This window comes from Vitis riparia, chromosome 4, assembly GCF_004353265.1.
Source record: "Vitis riparia cultivar Riparia Gloire de Montpellier isolate 1030 chromosome 4, EGFV_Vit.rip_1.0, whole genome shotgun sequence".
Classification (NCBI taxonomy): Eukaryota; Viridiplantae; Streptophyta; class Magnoliopsida; order Vitales; family Vitaceae; genus Vitis; species Vitis riparia.
Window position 1 is genome coordinate 12,345,931 of NC_048434.1, and position 24,362 is coordinate 12,370,292.

At 37.6% G+C, this 24,362-nt stretch overlaps 1 protein-coding gene across 4 annotated transcripts; it reads right to left on the reverse strand.

Moving 5' to 3' along the window:
• Positions 1 to 718: 718 nt before the first annotated feature.
• LOC117913704 lies at positions 719 to 23,990 on the reverse strand. Of its 4 annotated transcripts, none has more exons than XR_004651145.1 (8): positions 23,399 to 23,990; positions 17,145 to 17,585; positions 16,481 to 17,009; positions 3,566 to 4,557; positions 2,936 to 3,478; positions 2,383 to 2,458; positions 1,941 to 2,080; positions 719 to 1,216 (listed from the first exon to the last, which is right to left on the reverse strand). XR_004651145.1 is itself a non-coding variant. In XM_034828761.1 (5 exons), exons 1-5 carry the CDS (start codon positions 23,943 to 23,945, stop codon positions 3,207 to 3,209), a joined length of 2,781 nt encoding a protein of 926 aa, XP_034684652.1. In that variant the 5' UTR covers positions 23,946 to 23,990; the 3' UTR covers positions 2,589 to 3,206. The 4 variants fall into 4 exon arrangements, 1 of the variants encoding a protein (XP_034684652.1); XR_004651144.1 differs by having other exon boundaries at positions 2,867 to 3,478; XR_004651143.1 differs by having other exon boundaries at positions 765 to 1,216; positions 2,616 to 3,478.
• Positions 23,991 to 24,362: the final 372 nt, after the last annotated feature.

Sequence of the window (24,362 nt, forward strand, 5' to 3'; positions counted from 1 at the left end):
ATGTCAATTTTTTCAATTGTGTTATTACTTCTATCATTTTTCTTTTACTTTCCCCTAATATTTCTATAAGTTTTAAATCAATTTTCTTCCCAGTTGTATATTTTATCAAAATTTCTATCAATATTTTTTCTAATATCTATAAAATCTATCAATACTTTTATAAAAACCAATATTTCCATCCTAGTTTGATTCTTTGGAAAGTCTTAAATGACCTGCATGGGCACCCGAATGTAGATTCTTATATGTTATATATGAACTTTATTGTATTTTTTTTTTATCATTATGTAATAACATTTCACCTAGATGTACTTTTTTTAGGAAAATTTTTAAAATTCTTCTTCCATAAAACTAAAAAAAATAATAATAAATAAAAAAACATTTGTTTCCTATCTATAAATATTAGAAGGAAAAAGATGTATTTGCTTAAATTTAAAAGTAATTTGAAGTTTCCAACTATTAAGAAAAAGAATTTTGCCATTTGGTTTTTAATAAAATAAGTTTGCATTTTATTAGGTTTTATAATCAATTGATTTTAAGAATGTGAATGGATGATGGTAGCAAATGTTAACAGAGTAGGTACAAGATAACTTTCTTCCATCTCCAAAGTATTAACATAAGTGAAATTTTTTTATCTTTGCTCATGCATCATTCAGGGTCCAAAAACGACAAGGTATTGGCTTCGTCATTGTCAACTGCAATATGCAGCCAAATAAGCATGTCAGAGCAAATGTTTGTAATTGCAAACACTCCAACAATTTTTCAAATCGGAAAGTAAGACGAATACTGCTACTAAATGATCAACCTCCCAGTGAGGTTTTTTTCCATAACAAACAAGACCGCTCCCTCAAACTCGATTCTCTTTCAGAACCAGGGGGGAATACAAATTATTTCATTTAATGCCATCTCAACTAAGAGGGTATTTTAGTTGTGGTGACATTCTGGATAAATGTACTCTAGTGAGTAGTGAAGAGCAACAGGAAAAGTGCAGGATATAGCTATGAGCCACATTCAGCAGCTGCAGACAAGAGAGAACTTAAAATGGAAGGAATATCGATGCAAAATCACCTCAGCTTGGTGTCTTTTCCATTCACCTTCCACATTTCAACTACAGAAGAGAGTTTGGACCAAAAATTTGCTGACACTTCATGCAAGTGCATTGTGCCCGCTGTTGAGATCAAGGGCTTCACCTCTCAATTCATCATATCCATAGCTTACCCTAACAACATGAAACAGAAAAAAAAAAAAAAAAAAAAAAAAAAGGACCCCCAAAAAAATGAAAAAAAAAAAATCAAACAAAAGAAAACAAGTACACATTCACAGAGCGAGAATGAGAGGGGAAAAAGTGATTGGGTTCAGAGACTAAACAATGAAGTAGTACACTAGTGGACAGATGAATAAAAATGAGGCAAAAAGTATACATGGCACAGGATATATTTGTTCCCTCACTGAAGCCACTTAGCTAAGGTTCCATTCCCAGTAGCTGCTATGCAACAAAGTCTCACAATACATGCATTCTAATAGTATAAACTCACTGCACGTATAGTTAAAATTTAAGTTACTCAGCAATAAAGCTGATAACAAAACAAACCAATCCAACACGATCATTGCATCCAACCAAAACCCCTCCACCAGAAAGAAAGAAAATAAAAATAATACAAATAGTAAGATAAAACATAATGATGCGATAATATTTGACTAGCATTGGCACAAATATTTTGGCGATAAAAAAGGTGCACTTACCATTTCAAGACACCATCAACGTGTGAGGATTCACTATAATCAAAGTTATCACAGACTAATCATACTACCTAGTGAATCACCCATAACTGATTCTTACATATCTCAAAGGGCAAATATAATGTTTCTGTCCCACAAAAAAAAAATTAAAGAGTTTCCATGCCTAACACAACTCAATTTGCAATTTCACAAAATAAAATTACCTGCTATACTCAATACTCGCATTTCATCATGAACTAAAAGTACAGTAAATCAGCCAATCTGCTCATATTCAACAAAGTGCATTTGCAAAGCTATGCATCCCAGCAACATCTGATTTCACTGGACCTTAAAACAAGCTTACCTAATCAAGACAATTTAAGGAGAAGGAAAAGGAAATTGGGGGGAAGAAAAAAGAAAGAAAAAGAAAAAGAAAAAAGAGGAGAGGGAGAGAGAAAGAGAGAGAGATGGGCAAATCGTAAGCCACAATGATTGGAAGACATCAGTAGAAGTTACAACTACTGGTAAGTTAAAACATGCGACAAGCTTAATCAAAGAAATGTTTCCATCCAAACCACTAACTACCAAAAAATTTCAAGACCTGGTAGGGAAGCTAATTTCTGTAAGCTCCCCATGATAGATTTTGATAAATCTGTGACTGCATACCTTCATTTACAAACAGAGAAAATCAACCCAGCCAAATTGATGTGAGAAACCTCCAACAGAAGCCACCATATAAAACCTGCACGTGTTTGGAATTTACCCACCATTCTATCAAGGTAAATAAAATGGAGCCCAGATAGCCAAATCAAAGAAAGGCTACCATAAATGCTAGGAATAAGCAAAATGAGGCCCAAGACACGAGTCAATTCAAGGGAATACTTTCAAGCTAAACATACCTAAGGTGCAGATTCACCTTCAAATCAAGCATGCTTATCTTCAGCACATACAACATTTATTCAATAACCTATTTAGATCCCCACAATAACTGAAGATTTAATTCCTATGCTACAATTTATCAAGGATGTCAAGGCTTCATAAAAATCGTTCTAACTTCTGACAACAACAGCAGAATGTTATCTTAAAGGAAAACAAGGACATGTGTTGTCATAACAAACCTTAAAACACTTCTGTTCAAGAAATTCAGTACCTAGTGATAAGAGATTATAGTCCACCATACATCATAGAAACAGTAGTACAAATATTGCATGGTTGGTACCAGATTTGGGGCAGTAACACTTCTGAATTACTTTTCACCATATTAAGATCAGCTCAGACACCCTAGTTCCAATATGTTCCCCATGAACCTGCACAAGATAAACAAACACAAGATGCAATTTTATGAAGTTCCCCAACCTACAGAAAATTCTGAGCACCAAAAGAAGCACTAAGCAATCTTCTAAGCAAGCAGCCCTTCTTTGCAGAAGCAGGACTCATTGCTCAGAACTCAAACTTGGATAAATTTGTAGTGGAGGGTCTCAACCGTCTCCTCAAACAAGACCAGAGCTCTTCTCATAGATGTCCCATTCATTGACATCTTCTTTGTTTCGATTAACATCTTCTGCCCTGAAGACCCCATAACTCAAATCTGCATCAGATGACACAGTGTTGGTGATATGAACATTCAAAGCAGGGGGATCTGCAATCATCAAGTTTTCTGATTTATCCTTCCCGTCATCATTGACATAACCCTGACCCTCGCTGAAACCAGTTCTGCCAACCACCTCAGCTGATTTTTCACCTCCACCTTGGTCTTCCACTCCTGTACACCACACAAAATCATGTTAAGCAACAGTGGGTAGACAAGTAGTCTGGAAAATCATCAGTTTTTCACTTTTTTTAACATTACCTGTTGTGGCCAGCTCCATGTCCTCTATTTTTGGCATCTTATGTTTGCTTGGTTCCTTCAAGTCCTCGGTGACTTCACGTTCTTTTGGTTCCTTGTGATGCATTAATTTTTCATCTCCTTTATTATCTGAACGCCTATATTCTGCAGATCTTGACCTTGAATGTCTTCTATGTTTTGGTCTGATTTCATCAGAACTTTTAGGAGATAACCTATTTAGTCTACAGTACTTACCTTCTGCTGATCGTGACCTGGAACGCCTCTTGTCATGATGCTTCCATTTCTCATCTCTGCCTTCATCTGTTTTGTCACTTAAAACACGCTTACCTTCTGCAGATTTTGACCTGGATCGCTTTCTATGCTTTGATTTGCTGTCATCAAAACTTCGTGGGGAGGACCCACTTCCTTTATGATGCTTTCCCTCTGCTGATATTGACCTGGACCGCCTTCTGTCACGATGCTTTGATTTTTTATCTCGTCTTTCATCTATTTTTTCATTAGAATAATGCTTACCTTCCACAGATTTTGACCGGGACCGCCTTCTCCGTTTTGATTTGTTGTCATCATCATTTCTAGGTGATGACCTATTTCCCCTGTGATGTCTTGGTGATTTTGGACTAACACGAGATGATTTCCTGGTTCTATGTGATGAACTCTCTACACGGCGTTTTGGTGATTCTGAATCAGCTCGATATGATTTTCTAGATCTAGGGCTTCGACTCCTACTCCTATTTCTCCTTGAGCTAGATAAATGATGATCATGTGATCTATCCAAATCCCGCCTTCTAGATCTATCACTGCCATCTTTATTGTCTCTATATGACCTGCTTCCATGGTCATGAATTGAGTAGTGATGAGATCTAAATGGTGATCTAGATCTGTGGTCTCTTGAGTACCGGGATGGAGGTGAAAAAGAACGAGATCTCCGCCGTCGCCGGTAGTGGAGAGGTGATTTTGACCTGGATTTTGACCTTGCACGAGATATGGATGGCGACCTGTGTACAAGAGTAATTTATCAGTGGAAGACACAATTTCCTCTTTCAAGCAGATTTACATCATTTTAAATATACAGAAGTCTATCCAATCCACTCCAACCTTGTTAATCTTGCAAAACAAAGATAACTCAGGCAGAGTTGGACTATCCTCAAAACTAGAAGTATTTAAACAAGAACAGAGAAAAAAAAAAAATAAGACTTAACAAACATGGAAAGTTCTATAATTCTACAGCCCATTTAGATAAGCCAAAATTAAATACATGCCATTAAAATGAGCATACAATTTCATACAGAGAATTTTCTCAAGAACACAAAAATCATAAGCCCAACCCAGCTGAGAAACTTCCTTTATAAAAATTTTGAAACCCTTTTAACTTAAGGCAACCAGAAAATGGCGAGACTGAATGTCACAAATTGCTCTATAGCATCCTTGACAATAGGAAACTTTTAGCAAACAAAGGTTGGAGGTTTGCATCCACAGTAATGTTTTGTAGTTTTCAGGGGAAAAAATGGAAAAGAAATATCCTTGTGTTTTAGAATATATTAGAAAAGGAACAAATAAAGTTCAAAAATTCATAATAATACCACAAACAACCATGAGAGATCAGAAGCAAGCCTAGGATGAAATGACTACACAGATGTCAAAAATTGAAGGTTTCAGGTCACCGATGTCTTCTGTGGCTAAGGCACAAGGCACAAGGCACAAAAGAAGGCAAACACACAAATGACACACCAGAAAATTTGAAGTAGCAGTAGTATAGTGACAGTAATAGTAATAGTAGTACACAAGCATTTGTTTCATTGTTGGAATGGGAAGAGAATTAAGTTTTGATTGCTCAAGGAATCATGGATGGCAGGTTGGAAGAAAACATTTATCTACAGCAAAAAGTTCTGTCCACATAGGAAGCTCTCTCTTTAGCATTGGACATTACCATGAACAGTTAACTCAAAATAAAACTACAAACATCCCACTGCAACATCTTAAGAGTCTTGAAGAAATCTCACCCTCTCCCCCTCTATATCTGTCTTCCAACTTTACCCCACACGCCTTCTGGTTTTTGCCTTTTTTTTTTAAGATTATCTCAAAACTCTCACAAGCACACATTGTCAATATTGACCTTGGTAGCCTCTTTAATCATTTCAGATCTTTGAATTTAAAAATCAACTTACTACCACTCCTATAAACTTTTAATTCCTCCCATCTCTTTGTCAAATAGAGTATGTATATTAATAAATATATCAAGGGGTGCCAAATTAAAGTGGCAAACACAATATACAGGAAGTATACAAGTGAAAAACAAAAAAAAAAACAGCTACAGTAGCTACAACCCCACTTTAAGAAAAAGAGCCCAACCATTCTATAAAATCTAACAAAGAAGCTGGGCCTTCCTGCCTTTCTTCTAATTCCTCCCATGCTTAATTCTTCTTTTTTATTTTCAAACTTAAAACTTAAAAATAAATAACCAGATATTCTTGCTTTCCACCATCACCATCATAAATTCTAAAACTTCATATCTCCTTTGCTTTCTGCCATTGTCGTCACAAACTTCATTATTGTATTTGAAAAAAAAGTGAATCTCCTGGATTCTTTCCCTGAACTGTTTCTTCAAGTCAATCACATGTAATGTAATTCTTCACTAGCAGACATGAAGACATGGGGACATGGATGTAATTTTATTTTATTTTTCTAAAATCAGACATTTACTGACATATCCCGATATAGATAATGGGATAACTTACAGAAAACTTTAATCAACTCTGGGGGTGGTGGCACTTTGCCGCCCTTAACTATAAAAGTAGACAGATAACCTCTCAAACCATACCTCTGAAGCACTTCAACCTTTGTATCAGCTTTTTACTAGAAAAGGTAATGACAGTATATCTTTGCAATTGTTTTAAATCATTTGAATACTGATTTTGCCTCATTTGAAAAAGATATGTAAAAAAAGATATTTGTAAACAACTAGACTGGCTATGAAATGGCATCCTGAGAATAGTCCCAAAAATTGATAACAGGACCAAACAGTTTGTCTCTGATCTTGAATTTGACTTTTTCTGGATCCAATATAAATTGTTTCATCTAAAATACTTCAATTTTTCAAGAAGCAATCTTGTGCCTTACAAGGTTTAAATTTTTCCTTCTTTTCATTATTTTCTTTAGTTTTCAGTATTTTATGTAACACTCAGCTGGAAAATAGAAAACCTATCATTCAGTGGGACAAATTTTGAACAACTTATGGAGAATTGGTGTACAATTTATCAAAAATTAAAATCCCTGAAACTGTAGAGAGAGATAGAGGAAGAAAATGAAAAAGCATTTGAGAGCTCATACCAGTTGTAGAAAGAAAGTGATCTAGAAAGAGGGTAAGTATGCCAATTTATTTATTTATTTATTTTGATTGGCTTAAATATGCCATTTTAATTAATATTTTCACCTCAATGGTCAAGCCCTCTCCAACAGGTTTAGAATAAACCCTCAGTTCTATACCTAAATAATCTCTGGTCATGCCCTTTGTACCTGATTGACCAGGATTACCATAAAAATTTAATATTCTGAACCTACAGGAGGTGGTAGCTAATCAAGCATAGTCTTCTGATGTGATCTTAAGAGTAGCCACATTTTTCCAATCTAACAATAAAAGACTGAAAGGAGTACCAACAAAAGGTTAAGTGATAAAGGCCAAAATTGAGGAGAAATGAAACAAATCCGAAATAGCCTTAACAGATCTCCATCTGTCCCCAAAGATCCTAGCATTTATCTCCTGCCATAAAAAACCATATCAAAGATAGGATAGCCACTCCCTAGAAAACTCACCCTTTATGTTTATAGTGATAGCCCCTGACAAAGGAGACAATAAACTTGGCAAGACCGAAGAATTTATGCTCAAGTCTCAAGACTTGGGTAATGAAAAAAGAAATGACCAACTAATTTAGTACCCTCAAAGCACATAAAACATTAATCCAGATTGATACTTTTGTCACATTGGATTGCTAGTATTAACCCTCTTATTAGCCACAAGCTATGCAGAAGTACTAACCTTAGGTCAAGCTTTTGAATTCCAAGTGACTTTAGCAAGATCAAGAGGGGTCAAGGTGGGAGAAATTGTAAAAGCACTAAAAAAGGAACTCACTAAGAAAAGTCCTAAAAGCTACTAGAACCTCACAACTAGGAAGTTAGGTAAAAGATCCACATGTAACAAGGACGACAAAAATATTATTACTACCTCAATCTCTAGATTGAAATGGTTTCCACAGAAATTGAAATTCCAAGATGAAAAGGTAGAGAAAGGAACTAAGACAAAAGAAACAAGACAGCCTCTAGTCCTTCAAACTCTAAAAAGATTTGGAAATTGAAAGAAATCAATCACCCAACTATAAATATTCCCATACAACATTTTTGTATGATCTGCTATAGAGAAATGAGCAAAATTACAAAAATCATGGAAACTTGAGCAATAGTCTTCCAAGGACAACGATGCAATCACTTAACCATAGTGTTGGCATTTCAGCCATTGCAGTGAGACCCATAAACATGATCCCAGGTCATAAAGGGTTGCTCTACCTATGAAAAATCCATAACCACTTCCTTAAAAGGGCACCATCTGAAGGAGGTCCTATCTAACCCCAAACCTTCATCTCTTTTCAGTTTGCAGGCATAATCCCATCCACAAGGTGGTCTCTCTAGCTTTCCCCATATCCTCACCACAAAAAATCCCATTGTAATCTCTTAATCTTGGTGATCATTCTTACTGAGATCTTAAAAACGAAAAAGAAATATATGGGATTAAAGATAAATAAGACTGCACATCGGCATTAATACTTCCCAATATGCCTTTTTGCAATTTAATCTAGGTTTGATATTATTGTTGTTAACTCATAAAACGTATTGTGTATCATTTTCCTATTTCCTATATCATTTATTGTAAGTTTTTTTTTTTTAACATATTGAAAAATAATAGAGAAAGAAACATACATGTATATATAAATGTCTGAAGTATAGAGTAATATTTAATCAATTTCATGAAATTTTATAGATTTGAAGAGCTACACTATCTCTAATCATTTGCAAATATTGAACCCTTGAGTTTTGAAAATTCAATTTAACAAAATATGAGTTTAATGCATACTTTCATCACAAAATCCACAAAAATAATTTTTTTTTTGAAATTTTAGAGACGAACTTTAGCTCCAAATTCTAACTAGGCACATACATTTATGTGTTCCCTAATGTATCTCTCATCTTGTTAGATGGTGGGGGAGTTAGGAGGGAGAAAACTACCTTTAGATTTGAGAACATGTGGCTTAAAGTGGAGTGTTTCCGAGACTTGATTCAAAAGTGGTGGGTGGGCTATATGTTCAAGGCATCTCTCAACTATAATCTGGCTTCCAAATAGAAAACCTTGGAGATGGACTTAGAAGCTTGGAACTGAGAGGTGTTTGAAAATGTTTTAACCATGAAAGTGGAAGCTTCAATCAAATAAGGTTCTAAGATGCTAAGGAGAGGGAAGCTACTCTAGTTGAGGAAGAGGTTAAGGCTAAAAGAGTGGATAGAACAGTATAACAAGTGGGTAAAGGTGGATGACCTCCTTGGATATAGAACTCAAGAGAGTTATAGTTGAAGAAAGGAGATAAAAATACAAACTACTTCCATAAGATAGCAAATGCACATAGGAGAAGAAACTTCACTAGAATCAGAGTGAATGGTGTTTTGCTATTTGGAGGAAAGAGATGAAGGAGGAGGTTTCTAAAGAAACATAAAACCAAAGAGAATCCCACATCAACTTCAGCGTCCTCCAAGTATCCTCAAAAATCCTAGTCTTCTTGCCAACTCGGGATTTTGGAGATCTTGTATTACACTCCATGAGGAGGGAGGAAACTAGGAACTTGTAGATGCCTTTTTCAAAAGAGGAATTTTCTCTACCCTTTTAGCTTTAAGCTAAGATAAAGCCTTAGGACCAAACAAGTTTACTACAACTTCTAGGCCACATTGCTAGGACTTCATGAAGAGTGAAGTGTTGGCATTCTTTGGGAAATTCTTTAATCAAGGTTTTCTCAAAGAAGTTTTACCATCCCTTTCTTGGTCTTAATCTCTAAAAAAAGGCGAAGTAGAATATTTGAAGGATTTTTGGCTCTTGAGTTTGATGAGGGACCTCTTCAATTTATTAGCAAAGGTGTTGGCAAATAGGCTTAAGAAAGTGGTGGGTAGAGTGGTCTCCAATTTTATATATATATATATATATATATATATATATTATATATATATATATAAGTAAAAGACAAAAGTCTATTATATATAAAGAGAAAAAGGCGCCCAAAAGACAACCCAAAGCATAGCGGGAGTATACAAGAGGTGCCTCGAGGCGAAAGTGAAGAAGAAGAGGGGTTACAAAAACTTACCCACCCTCATTTAGAACCCAACCAATCAAAAAAGTCGATCAATGATAATGGACCTACATCTATGAACAACTTAGCCCAAGACCAATAATTACAAACAAAAGAATTTTTCAATCTTTGAACCGAAAACTACCCACTTTCAAAAGCAATCTTGTTTCTTTCTTTCCAAGCTGTCCAAAAGAGACATAAAGGGGCTGCCTTCCACACTTTTTGATGCTTCTTGCCCACAAAGGAACCATTCCAACCAAGAAGAGTCTCTTTAACCGACAAAGGAAGAACCCACGACACCCCAAAGAGAGCAAAAATTAACTCCCACAAAACCTTAGCCTTGGAGCAATGAATTAGGACATGGTCCATATACTCTTCTTCAACAAGGCATAGGAAACATCTATTGGCTAGAGTCCACCCCCTCCTCTTTAACTGATCCAATGTTAAGACCTTACCACATGATGCTTCCCAAGCTAAAAAAGCGCACTTTGAAAGACACTCATGGGTTCCATATGATGTTCCACATAAAAGGGGTTGCATTCCTTGTCTCCAAAGCATCATAAAGAAACTTAACAGAAAACTCCCACTTTTAGTCTCCTTCCATAGCGTCCTATCCTCCAAATCCACAAACACCCTCTTTCCTTGAATTGTCGAAAGGAATCGCTCTACCAAATCCACCTCCCAATCATTGAAAGGTCTTGAAAAACGAAGATTCCATCCCCCAACCTCACTCGATGAATCCCATACCTCCGCCACCCAAACCTCTTTAGATTTTGCCAAGGCATATAAAGAAGGAAAAGAATCACACAAAGCAACATCACCACACCACTCATCCTTCCAAAATCTCACTCTTCTTCCATTACCCATTGAGAACCCAATTTTGTTACTAAAAAAAATCCTTCCTTCGAAATTTCCTTCCACAAACCCACACCATACCCCTCCCTAATTGCTCAAGTACTCCACCCCCCTTTTTCTACCCTGAACTTCCTACCAATAACTTGCTCCCAAAAGGCCTCGCTTTCAAACGCATAACACCAACTCCATTTGCACAAAAGGGCCATATTGAGTGTAGAAAGACATCTATCACCCAATCCACCCTTTCTTTTGTCTGAACAAACCACCACCCACTTTACTAGGTGAGGCTTCCTTTCTAAAGCTCCCCCCCAAAGAAAGTTCCTCTGGATCTTCTCTAACCTCAATCTAACCACTCTTGGCATATGGAACAAAGACATGTTATAAATAGGCATGCTAGACAATGTACTCCGAATAAAAGTGATTCTCTCTCCCTTAGAGATAAAATATCTTTTCCACAAAGCTAGTCTTTTACGAAACCTCTCCACCCCATCCCAAACTGCCACAAAATTATGCAAAGCACCCAAAGGAAGCCCCAAACAAGAGGAAGGAAGCTCTCCCACCTTACAACCAAGCTCAAGGGCCAAAACCTCTAGATTCTCCACCATTCCTACTGGTATAATCTCACTTTTATCCAAATTGATTTTCAACCTTGAGATAGCTTCAAACCACATTAACAGCCAATTTAGATAAGCCATATGATCCTCAAAAGCCTCACAAAACACAAGCATGTCGTCAGCAAACAGCAAATGCAAAATTTGGACCCCTTCACCCTATAGCCAAACAAAAAGCCCCTTTTAACCGCTCTATTGATGAGGCTACTTAACGCCTCCATCACAATCACAAAAAGATGGAGTGAAAGAAGGTCCCCTTGCCTCGAACCCCTAGAATTGTGGAAGAAACCTGATGAAGTGACATTTATCAAAACAGAGAGCCTCACAGTAGAAATGCACCCCTAGATCCAATTTGTCCATTTTTCACCAAAGCCCAACTTCCAGTTTAAGTGATCATAAGCCTTCTCTATGTCAAGCTTACATAGCACACCACACTCGTTGCCTTTTAGTAAAGAATCAATAGCCTTATTGGCAATCAAAGTCGCATCAAGAATTTGTCTTCCTTTTATGAAAGCATTTTGGGGTGAAGACACCACCTTCTTAATTCTATTAGCTAGCACTTTTGCCAACAGCTTGTACAAACCTCCCACTAAGCTAATAGGTATGAAATCTTTAAGATCCTTCCCCACCCCCCTTCCTTTTTCTTTGGAACTAACACCAAGAATGTAGCATTCAAACTTCTTACAAATCTTCCTTGCTCGTGGAATTCTTTGAAGAAGCCCATAACCTCGTCCTTCCCAAAATCCCAACTAAACTACCAGAACACTAAGAAAAATCCATGCAGACCAGGCGCTTTGTCCCCACTTAGCTCAGAAAGGGCAAAAAAAACCTCTCCCACAATGAATGCCACCTCCAGCCCCGCAACTTCCTCTCCCCCAAATCCTCCAAACTCCAGCCCATCAAAACATGGTCTCCAGTCATCAGGTTCCATCAACAAATTCTGGAATGCACTAACCACAACCCCCTAAATCTCTTGCTATTCTAAAAACCAAGTCCCATTGATTTTGATCTTGGATAAGCAATTACTCCTTCAATGAGAATTTGTCATCCTATGGAAAAAAAACTCGTATTCCTATCTCCCTCCCACAACCAAACTTCTCTAGATTTTTGTCTCCATAAGATTTCCTCCATAAGGCCCCATTTCTTGTATTCCTCCCTAGCCTTCACTTCCTCCATTGATAAAATTCTCGAATTCTCTTATTCATTCCAGAAAGACACTTTATGTAGAGCCAAATTCTTATTAACCCCAACCTTCCCAATCACATCTTTGTTCCAAGTTTTTAAATTAGACTTTAGAGTCTTCAACTTTTCTGCCAAAATAAAGTTGAAGGAGCCGCTGAAAATAAAACCCCACCACCAACTTTTCAGCAACTCTTTAAACCCCTTCTCCTTCAACTACACATTTTCGAAACGAACTGCACAGGACCACTCCCCCATCTAACAAAATGGGAAAGTGATCAGAAATTGGTCTAGATAAAGTGGTCCACACAACCCCACTAAAATGGCCTCCCAATCATTCAACACTAGAAAACGATCCAATTTTTCTAAACACCTCATGACTCCACGTGAAGTGATAGACCTACCACCCTCACCCAAGCCTCCTTTGCATTATCTCCCTTGTTGAAACACCCTAGGTTTGAACTCCATTTTTCCAAAAACAATAAATTCTCCTTGAACCTCCTTTTGCCTCTACCAAGGACCCTTTCAGCCTCTAATCTAGATTCAAACTCAAATATCAACAAGCCTCCACCCAAAACAGCAATACTCAAACTCCCCTTCAAAAACCGGTGAAGCGCCCACTTCCTCAAAAAATCCAGCTTTAGAAAAGGGACCGACGGATCATCCCACCAGCCTACCAAACAACATTCCAGCAGTTCCAACCTCCTTGCAGCTCCCTCGTCCCCAGTTCCAACCAGACTAAGTCTCCTATCCTGTTTGGCTTCGGCTTTGTAACCTCTGCAAACGTCCTTGAAACCGGCCCCTTCTCTTTCAAAGAAGCTTCTGGGGAAATGGATCCCTTTATCCCAACTGAAGGAGTCACTCCAAGACCTCACAACTATCCGCCAGAGTGTTCCAACCTCCAATCAACCCCTTCCCTTCTGGGAAAATAACACAGTATCTTTTTTCCTTCCAGATCACGCACAGAGCAGAGAAGAAACCTGCCTGCCTTGTTTGAGCAACACTCCAACCTGTACTTCCCCCCTCCTCCCAAACAATGATCCACCTTCTGTTTCCATCCTCCTTGCAGCAAGACTGAACTCCATCCAGCAAGCATCATAAGCTTGCTTCCCCAAACCTGACCCAAGAGGAAACACCTCTACTTCTCTCCCAAATGCATCCTCTCAACTTCCCTCCTACATCCTCAACTAGGATCTCAAAGGATTTAGCCTCCACCGCAAACCAACTTCTTCCACCTCTCGAAGGTTCACTCATCTTAGTTTGCAGCAATAGAAAGACATTAGTTTACATTTGAAAATACTTAGGAGAACCAGAAACCCAGTCAGAGGGCTGAAAATCAATCCCTTCTATATAGAGTGGCCTCCAATTCTCAAAACACCTTTGTAAAGGGTAGCAAATTTTAGAGGCTATACTTATTGAAAATGAAGTCATCAATTCAAGGTTGAATAACTTCTCTAAGTGTTTTATGCAAACTCAACCTCGAGAAGGCCTATAATCATGTAAATTAGGATTTGTTGCTAGCAATTACGTAGAAAATGGGTTTTGGCCATTGAAATTAGAGGCTATGCTTATTGAAATAATCAACAAATGTACAATAAAGACCATTGTTTTGTACGCAAGGAAAGAGGGTTACATTTCACACTTTCAAGAAGTAATGCCAGTAATTTGTCAGGAAAAACTGTACATAAACTTGAAACGGTGTTCATTAATGATTCCTATTGTTATATTTTTGGGCTTTTTTATATCATCTAAGTAGGTGGAACCTGATCCTTCAAAGGCAAAAGCCATTTTAGAATGGCCTAAACCTACAAATTTACAAAAAAGCTTGCAATTTCCCTAGCCTGGCTACTTTCTACAGGAGGGAAATTACAGCCCCTATAACTGATTGTATTAAGAAAGGCAAGTTTTCTTGAACTATGAAAAGAAGTAAAGCCTTTTGAAGAAGTGAAAGAAAGTATGACAGAAGCACTCACGAAAACCTATGGGATTTCTCTAAAGTTTTTGAAGTGTTAACAGGCACTTCTAATGTGGGAATTGGAGGTGCTCTCAGCTAAGAGGGGAATCTGATTGTATTCTCTACTAGGAAACTAAATGATGCAAAATAATGTTATTCAACTTATAAACGAGAGATTTACGCTATGGTGCAAGCAATTCCTTATTGGTGATATTATCTTATCTATAAGGATTTTGTTTTGGGGAAATTACACCAAGCTCCCTTGAGGTTAAGACATAACACATGGACCACCCCTCTATTTTGAAAAATTACACTTGACCCTTGGGCTTTAGGTCAAACAACATGACCCGCATTTGTCATTAAAGTGCTGTCAAATTGTTGATGTAAGCAGTTAAATTGATGATGCAAGCTGCTCATATCATTCAAAAATTAATATATATATATATACATATTAATACCAACTATCTCTTAAGCTAAAGATTCAGAAATGACTTCAATTTAGTATCCTAAGTTAATTTGAAATTAATCATTTAATTATTTTTAATTAATCCAAATTAATTCCATAATTAATCACTAAAGAATTAAATTAAATGCATCATCTCCCAATCAAATGTTTTATCACTTATTCTTCTTAATTTTTCTTCATCTTCCAAATCTTTAAGAAGCATAATCTCCTACATCTTATAAACTCTCAAACCTTAAAAGATTTCTTATTAATATTCACTTAACTTTTAATTAATTGAGATTAATACTAATATTTAATTATTTAAAATTTATTTAGTTATTAAAATTCTAAATTAAATTCCTAATCTTCCTATCTTCTCAAAAGAAAAATATCCCTGACCAATAACTCAAATAAATCCTTATATCTCACAAGCATTTCAAATCAATCTTTCAATTGACTTTAATAAATAGAAACAATCTCTAAATTTAAGCATTCAAATCCTTAATAAAATCCATATCAATATTCAATTATTTAAATTAAATTCCTAATCTTCATTACCTTCTAGCACTTTAAAGTGTGATTGTCTTCCCTATGTGAGATTGCTTAGAACCCCTTGGTGTAATTGTCCACAAACCTTGATGTGATTATCAAAGACCTATCTTTTCTTTTCTTTTCTTTTCTTTTCTTTTATTTGATCTTGCATCTCATTATACAACAAAGGAAAATATTCTATGGTGCAGGAAATCTAAGAGCTTGTTTGGGAAAGTTTTTGAAAACAATTCTCAAATAACAGTTTTTTAGGTCAATTTTCAAAAATTGTTCTCTGATGTTCTCAAGAACAAAAGCTTGTTTGATAATTGGGAATGCTCTCATTATTTTTAGTGTTTCTAAATATTTCTTAAAAATAAATGTTGTATTTTTAATCATTCTCCATATTTGTACAATTATTTTTTAAAACAATCTCCAAAAAACAACTAAAATATGTCCTCAGAAGTTCAGAACAAGTTTTATAAAACTATTTTCTGTCAAAAAATTACCAAACGTGTTTTCAAGTGTGGAAAACAGTTTTCTGTATTTTAACAACAATTCCAAAATAGGCTCTTAAAATCCTGCATTACCAAGGGAATAAGAACCTAATTTGACTTACATCCTAACTTGATCATCCTTAAATCCTGCATTACCAAGGGAATAGGGAACTAATTTGATTTACCTCCTCACAATCTTATCATTCTTCCATTTCAACTCCTAAAGCCAAGCCAATGCATCCTAAATCATGGTGCTCTCATAACCACAAATAGGACTAGAAACAAGCCACACTGCACCAATGGTTTATTATTTGGATAGCTTGCTAAAACCTTTGATTGTGGTCAAGATTGGATTGGGCTTGATTTTAGTGATGCATATCACATGGAATAAAAAAAAATTCTCTGTAAGAGTTCAGATATAAATTAGTTATTAGTTAAGACATTTTTGGAGGCAATTGATACAAAAACATACCTAGATTTTTTATTTTCTTCCTTTTCTTCCTTCTCTTCCTCTACAAATCCATCAGCTTTTAGCTTTTTACTTATTTCTGCAGCTCTAGCTGATGCTAATTCTGTTGCTGACTTCATGGTTGCAGCTCGATTAGCTGCCTGCTGTGCAGTCATTGTTTGTTGCATAAGCAGAGCCTGCTGAAATTGCATCTGTTGCATGGCAACTGCTTGCTGCATTACCATGGGCAGAGAAGGTGAAGCCAGTGGAGAATTTAATATAGCTGGTTTTGGAGGGAGTGACTTTGCCATCTCAACATTTAATGGGCGACCTCCAACATCCATATTGTTCAATGCCAAAGCAGCAGTTGCTTCTTCTGGTTTTGAGTATTCTATATATGCAAAATGCTTTGAATCAGTGATGCTACATTCGACAACTGTGCCACAGAAACTAAAAAGCTGTTTCAACTGTTCCACAGTTAGAAGGGGGCTGAGATTGCTGACTTGTAGTGTTTTTTTAAGAGCATCAGCCTTCCCCACTTTATCTGGAGAGCCTGATAAGAAGAGCAACACGGAATCATACAGGAAACAGTTAAAGCGGAATTTAAAAATGAAACAAAATAAAACTGCTTTCCAAGAATAAACCATTGAATAAAAAAAATTACACAGTGCAACAAGAGAAGGGATACCAGCTGAGTCTTTGGCTGACTGGGCTTGTGCTTGAACCTGAGCAGCATGAGCTTGAAGGGCTTGGGCAGCAACAATTGCCTGAGCAGCAGCCATTGCAGCTGCAGAAGGAGCCATCGGAACTTGACTGAGGGTTCCCATGGTGGTGGTTGCAGCTAATGCAGTCATCAGCAAATTGTGAGGTGGGTGATTAAACTTGCAATCAGTTTTGGCACAACGTCCATTAAGGTACTCTCGACAAACTTCACCAAGGGATGCTCCAATCCCAGGTAAAACTGCTCCTCCTGAAGCACCAGGAACAATGCCTGGAATCATTCCAAGTAATCCGGGGAATGCCCCCGAAACAGACCCTGAATAATTTGGCATATTGGGCATTGTCTGGTTAACTAGATTAGGAAAAGTAGATGCAGGAGCCAAACCCAACAATCCTCCACTAGCAGTACCTGCATTTAAAAATTTGTCAGAACCAAAAATAATTTGAATTAAACACTTGTGTCAACCTACAGTTTACCGTGCATCTTGGAGTTGTCAAAATCAAATAATTTGATTCCTGATTTTATGGAAACTTCTTTTTTTTTTTTTTTTGCTAAGTAAATAAAACAAATATATAAAAAGCACTTGAAAAATGAGCACAAAATACACAGAGCATACAGGTAGCAGCCGAAAACAAGCAGAGGGAACTAGAAACAATAAACCAACACTCGAAGCAAAAGGCTTCATCCTAAAGCCTAGAAAAACATAAAATCCCAGACCTAGCAACTTCCCACTCCTAAAACTACCCCCCTTTGCCCTCTAGTAAATACAAAAGATTCCACAACCCCACAACCCTTACCTAAAGACCGGGCACAGGAGCAGCAACCCTTCACATCTTCTGCAAAACCCCAAATCTGAGCAAAGACGGTCACCTAGCCTCTAAGCCACCCACCAACAACCCCAAAAACACAATGTACAGTATCACTTACAAACCATCCCCCACCCACTGCTCCAGCTCCTTTTTTTTTTCTTTTTTTTGTTTGAATTGCAATAACTGACCAAGCATTCCAAATTACGAAGCTCCCTAACATGAGGCATGGAGGATGGTCTTCTCTTCACAACCAAAACTTTGCAACCATTTCCAATTTCTATCTTTCTCAGCAGGGAAACAATTTCCTTCTCATGGCCATCCATTGACAACCCCACAAACTTGCTAAAATAGATAAATTTCTAAAAAGAAGGATTGGAGAAGCTCCCTATTGCCAACAAACGCCTATTAGGACTCCCAAAATCCAATTCCCCTTCATCATTGCACACTTTGGGATTCACCTTCTTGGTATCCTTAAGTTGAATCTTTGGGGATTCCACCACCAACCCCTTGCCAGAAATCACACACAAGGGCCTATAAACATCGCCCTTGCCCTCTGACAAAAGACCTACGCCCTGTTCCCTCCAAGGAACCAAGCTTTTGGTTCTACCCAAAGAAAAGCCATCATCTTTGGAGAAAGAAGAAATTGAAGAAGAAGACTCTCCCCCAAATAGACCAAATAGAGACAAAGGCTTACAAAAAAACCCTTCCACTTCAAATAAAAGTGCAGTGTCAGCAGAAGGCGCTCTCTCCTCTGGGTGCAGAGAATGGCAAACTAGAAGAGACTAGGAATTGTCGCTGCAACCCAACCTAGTGTCATAGAAAAAAAAAATTGAAGACAACCCCCAAATCTAGAGACATGGCTTTTTGAACTTTCTTACTACGCAGGGAATCCTTCTCACAGCCCTACGTTGCAATCTCCTTCCAAGTATGAGATACTTAACAAACCCTCAAGTCCCTCAGAACCAGAAAAGGCCCAACTCACCTCCCTTAATCTGCTGTTCAATTCCCTTGAATTAGAAAATTGGGTCAGGCCCAATACACAAACCTCATGGACTAGCGGGTTGGTGACTATACCATCCTTCCTTAGATCGATACGGCCCTAGCCCAAAGATGCTTCTTTATCTAGCTTGTAATGGGCATCCTTCAAAAGCTCAAGATCCAAAGGCTTGCACCCATTGCACACTGAACCGATGTGGCCAAGCCCACCCCCACTATCACCCAGGCCTAGAGATGTAGCCTTTCCAAAGCCACCAGCTTTCATAGCTATCATACCCCTAAAGGCCCCCAAGCTCAACACGCTGTTCAATTCCCTTGAATTAGAAAATTGGGTCAGGCCCAATACACAAACCTCATGGACTAGCGGGTTGGTGACTATACCATCCTTCCTTAGATCGATATGGCCCTAGCCCAAAGATGCTTCTTTATCTAGCTTGTAATGGGCATCCTTCAAAAGCCCAAGATCCAAAGGCTTGCACCCATTGCACACTGAACCGATGTGTCCAAGCCCACCCCCACTATCACCCAGGCCTAGAGATGTAGCCTTTCCAAAGCCACCAGCTTTCATAGCTATCATACCCCTAAAGGCCCCCAAGCTCAACACGCTCTTTGGACCTCTACAGTCAGACCAAACTTTCTCACTCACACCCTTTGAAGCACGTGTAACACCACCACCTTCTTCTTCCACCCTAACCTCTTGATGCTTCTCACCTTTTATGGCTTCAACCTGAGATAACCAAGCGAGGCCTCCCACCACAACTGAACCATGTAGCACCCAGCACCACTTGAAGAGAACCAAGAAGCTTCTTACCACCTGAACTCACAAGAACTCTTGCCCATTGGAGATTTTGATGCCTTGCAGTCTTTGTTCACTACAACACAACCCCCACAATAATCCCCTAGCTATTTGAATAACTCCATGCTACACAAATGCAAAGAAAGCCCTACTAGCCTAACCCAAACCTCCTTTGCGTGTATTTCTCTTCAAGAGCACCCCACCTCTAGCGCCCATCCCTCCAAAGATAGACTTTTGTTCGCAAACCTCCTAAAACCTCTAACCATCACCTCCTCTGCATCTTCAAAAGGATCAAATTTGAAAAGGATAAGAGCTCCCCCTAACAGAAATAAATCAACACCCCCTTTTAAGTGCTAGCTGCGAACTGCCCGTTTCCTCAAAATCTACAACTTTGGCACCAAGACAGAAGAATCCCCCCACCATCCCACTAGACAACTCTTCAAGGATTCCTTTTTAGTACTAGCCTCCTTTTCCCCCACTTTAAACCACACTGCCTCTCCCAGAGTTTCTAAACCTATCTTCGCCTTGTTTGCAACTCGTAGAGAAAACCCCTAACAAGGATCTCTCTTTTGACTAGCATACACCCAACAAAGCACTTCTACTAACCTGTGTTACTATTAAGCTTTGAAGTTCCCAACCAAAATGCCCCAACCCCCAGGAAGACCTTTCCCTTCCAAGAAAACCAATACAAACCTCTTCGCCTCCTCAGAGCGCATCAAACAAAGGATGAACTTTCCAACATCATTACAACGACATTCCACTCTATAAACTCCCCCACCTTCCAACCAATGCTTGCTTAAAGGCTTCCCTCCATCACCCCAGCTGCAAGACTCCACTTCATCCAAAAGATGAGAGAGACTTAGCTCACCAAGTCTAATCCAACTAGAACAACCTCTACCCCTTTCCAAGATCTTTCCTAACAACTTTCCTTTGACCTCTTCAACAGAGATTTCAAACATCTTCAAGTCCACACCAAACCAACACTTTCCTCTCCTCATTCTTCATCCCCCTATCACGTTGGTAAAACATTAACATTTGGTAGGTTGTGCAACTCTTGTTTTGCCATTTTGTGCAACTCTTGATTTTATGGAGTTTATGTGATTTATTCCTAATTTGTGCATATTTAAATTAATTGACTATGTAAAGTAGGGAAGTTGTAGTTTAAAGGCTTTGTAGGAGGATTTGTAGGAAAAAATTTAGGAGTAGGTCAATTATCTTATTTAGTTTCCATTTACTTTACAAGTCTCAAAGATGTATACATATATCTATAATAATTTTTCAATGAGAGAATAAGAAGATTTCTTATTTCCCAACAAAAAGGACACAAAAGCATTTTTTTTTCATTGCAAAGTTGTTTATAACAGCAAGTAGTTTCACACCTAATCCATAAATTATCATTAAACCAATACTTGAAAAAGAATCCATTCCCATCAACCAGACATGGACTAGAGAAAACTGGACCATTTGCATTCATTCACAAACTGATGAACCACATGAGAAAATGAGGTAATGTTCTATCTATATGCACATAGAAAATGAACTTTTTTTTTTTTTGATAAAAAAAATGAAATGAACACTATAGCAAATTATTATCAGCATTCAATTAAGAATTGTTTACAAACAACAAGAAATTTCACAATTAATCCATGAATTATCATAGAATTAACACTTTGAACTTGAGAGAATTCAAAGGGATTCCCTTTTGGGTGGTGGGGGTTTGGAAAATAAGTTGTACTTATGAAGTAGCCAATTGTGAGCTTGGATAAAGTAAAGGTGGTTTAGGCATTAGACGCCTTTTTTTGAATAATAAAGCTCTATTATGCAAGTGAAGTTGGTATTATGCAAATGAGATGGAAGCTTTATGAAAGCATATTATAGAAGGAAACTCTAGGGAAGAAGCAGGATGGAAATCTCGAGAAGTAACAAACAGGTATGGTGAAAGTTGTTATAAAGAATGGGAGCACTTTTTATAGTAGAGCTTTATTCTCCTTGGGAAATGGAAGGAGGGTGTTTTGTACGAGTAGGTTGTGTGGGGATGAGCCTTTTTGTATATCCTTCCCTTCTTTATATGCCTTAAAAGTTTCAAAGGATGCTTGGGTAACAAATGTTCGGGATCATTTAGGGAAGAGGGGACATTATAACATTTGTTTTTCTAGATCTTTGAATGATTGGGAGGTGAACACTAGGTTGCAAGTAATGGCAGTTAGCAATGAGAAGGAGGACAAAGTGGTGTGGTTAGACTCAAGGAGGGATAAGTTTTCTATCAAGACCTTATACACCATTTTGGAACCAGGAGGGTCAATGCTTTTCCCAGCGGGTATTATTTGGAACTTGTAGGTTCCATCTAAAGCAAGTTTTTTCACATGGGAAGCTAGTTGGAAAGAGGTGTCGACCCTCATCTAACTTCAAAGGAAAGGGGTAATCCCTTGCTAATGGAAGTTTTCTGTGTAAAGTTGAAAAAGAAAACATTGATCATATTCTCCTCCATTGCTGCAAGACAAGGGAGTTGTGGCAGCTCCTCTTTGCTTTGTTTGGTGTATATTGGGCCCAACATTTCATAGTCAGAGAGATTTATCTTGGCATTAATCCTTTGTGGGCAAAGGTGTGAGAAGGTTTGGAGAGCAATTCCCTTAATGCATTTTTTTGGATAGTATGGAAAGAATGAAACCAAAGGTCTTTAGCTAATGTGAAGCAAATGGATCTTTCTTTGCAAAAATCTTTCCTTTGTAATCTTTTCTCATGGGTGAAATTGCTAATAAAAGGAGGTTTTGTCTTTGTTCAACGCTGTAGATTGGTTGGGGTCTTGCTAAGAGTACGATTTTTTTTTTTTTTTGTGCCTTCTATCTTTTAGGTTGTGCCATTTGGCGCCTATTGTATACAATCTGTGTAATTCAGTATGCTTTTTTTTGGCACTTTTTATAAATTTCTTTTCATTTGCCTATCAAAAAAAAACACTTCATACAAAATCAGATAATCTGCATTTAAGCATTCACAAAATAATGAATTAGACAAAGAAAATCACATTATGCATTATCCATTTGCATATTAATCTAACAATTCATGGCAACATTGAATAAACAGCTACTAGTTTCACAACTAATTTGAGACTCACAGTGAAATCAATATTACAAAAAATAATATATATATATATATATATATAAGGAAAATTTTATGCATTCAGACGTGTATTATCATCAAATCAACATTCAATCATTGACAAATATCGAGCTACACACATAATCAGGCTATGAATTATCCATATACAAAAGTAGGCCTCATTCAAAAACTAAATATAAAGCAACTAGTTTCACAACTAATCCGCAAATTAAATAAAATCAACATTAAAAAAAATATAATAAAAAATAAAAATAAAATAAATAAAGAAATTGGATCATGTGTTCAATCTGAAACAGCAAGAAGTTCCCCAACAATTCATGAATTAGCATTGAATCATTATGCATTCGATTATTCAAAAGATGATGAAATAAACTCCAGAAAATCAGGATATATATTACTCAAACATGCACACATTGGCCCAGCAATTAATAAAGAAGTAACCTATATGTTGATTTAAACATCTGCCCAAGTGTAATTATCAATAAAGGGGAGAATTTGTGAACCTGCACTGAAGAAAACTGGAAAGGGACTACCCATAATGGGCTTGCCGTTACACTCAACGTGTACCATATAATTCCCTCTCTTGGACACTACATATGTGACAGTGTAGCTGCCATCGCCTTGGTCCTTGATGATGCCCTCCTGGTCCGATCCGCCGACGCCCACTCCAGGCGAAACCCTAACCCTAATCTGAGCGCCACCATTGGGAACCTTTCTGCCATCGGAATCCTTGGTCACGACGACGAACGACGAAGCCGAACAGGCGGCCCCGCCCGCAATTCCAGCGCCGGCAGCCGTGCATTTGGAGGGGTCGACGGGGCCGATGGGCTTGCTGGCGAGGCGACTCTCGGCGTCTTCTTCAGCGTCGTCACTGTCAGAAGAGGAGGAGTCGGCCACCGCAGGAGCGGAGGCGGAGGCGGCATCCTTGAATGTGGCTTCGAAGGCAGCTTTGGCGGCGGCGGCTTTTTCAGCCTCGCTCTTGATCTTTGCCTCTTCCGCTTGCTTCATCCATATTGGCTTAGTCACAGCAGAGCTTGTACGGTCGCCCATCTCACAAACCCTAACCCTAGGCCTAATGGAATTTTGGTTGCTGTACTTTGTATGGTGGATACGGTTATCTTTTATAAAGTTGAAAAAGTGCGTGGAAGAATATTTTACTTTATAATTTTTTCTACTCAATTTTCTAAAATGTGGAAATGTGTCCAATACTACCTTAATACAAATTTTTGAAAGTTTTAGACTCAAAGCAAAACGTGTTTTTGAGTTCTTTCTTTTCTTTCCTTTGATTCAATGTTGGAATTTATGTGTTTTTATAAAATTCATCCTAAGCATGGGTTAAAAAAAAAAAAAAAAAAAAAAGGAAATGAATGAAAAAGTAGACAACATTCCTTTGAATTCAAAATTTGTTTTTGAATTCATTCAATTGGAGACCTTTATCATTCATCAATAAATTTGTTTATAAATAGT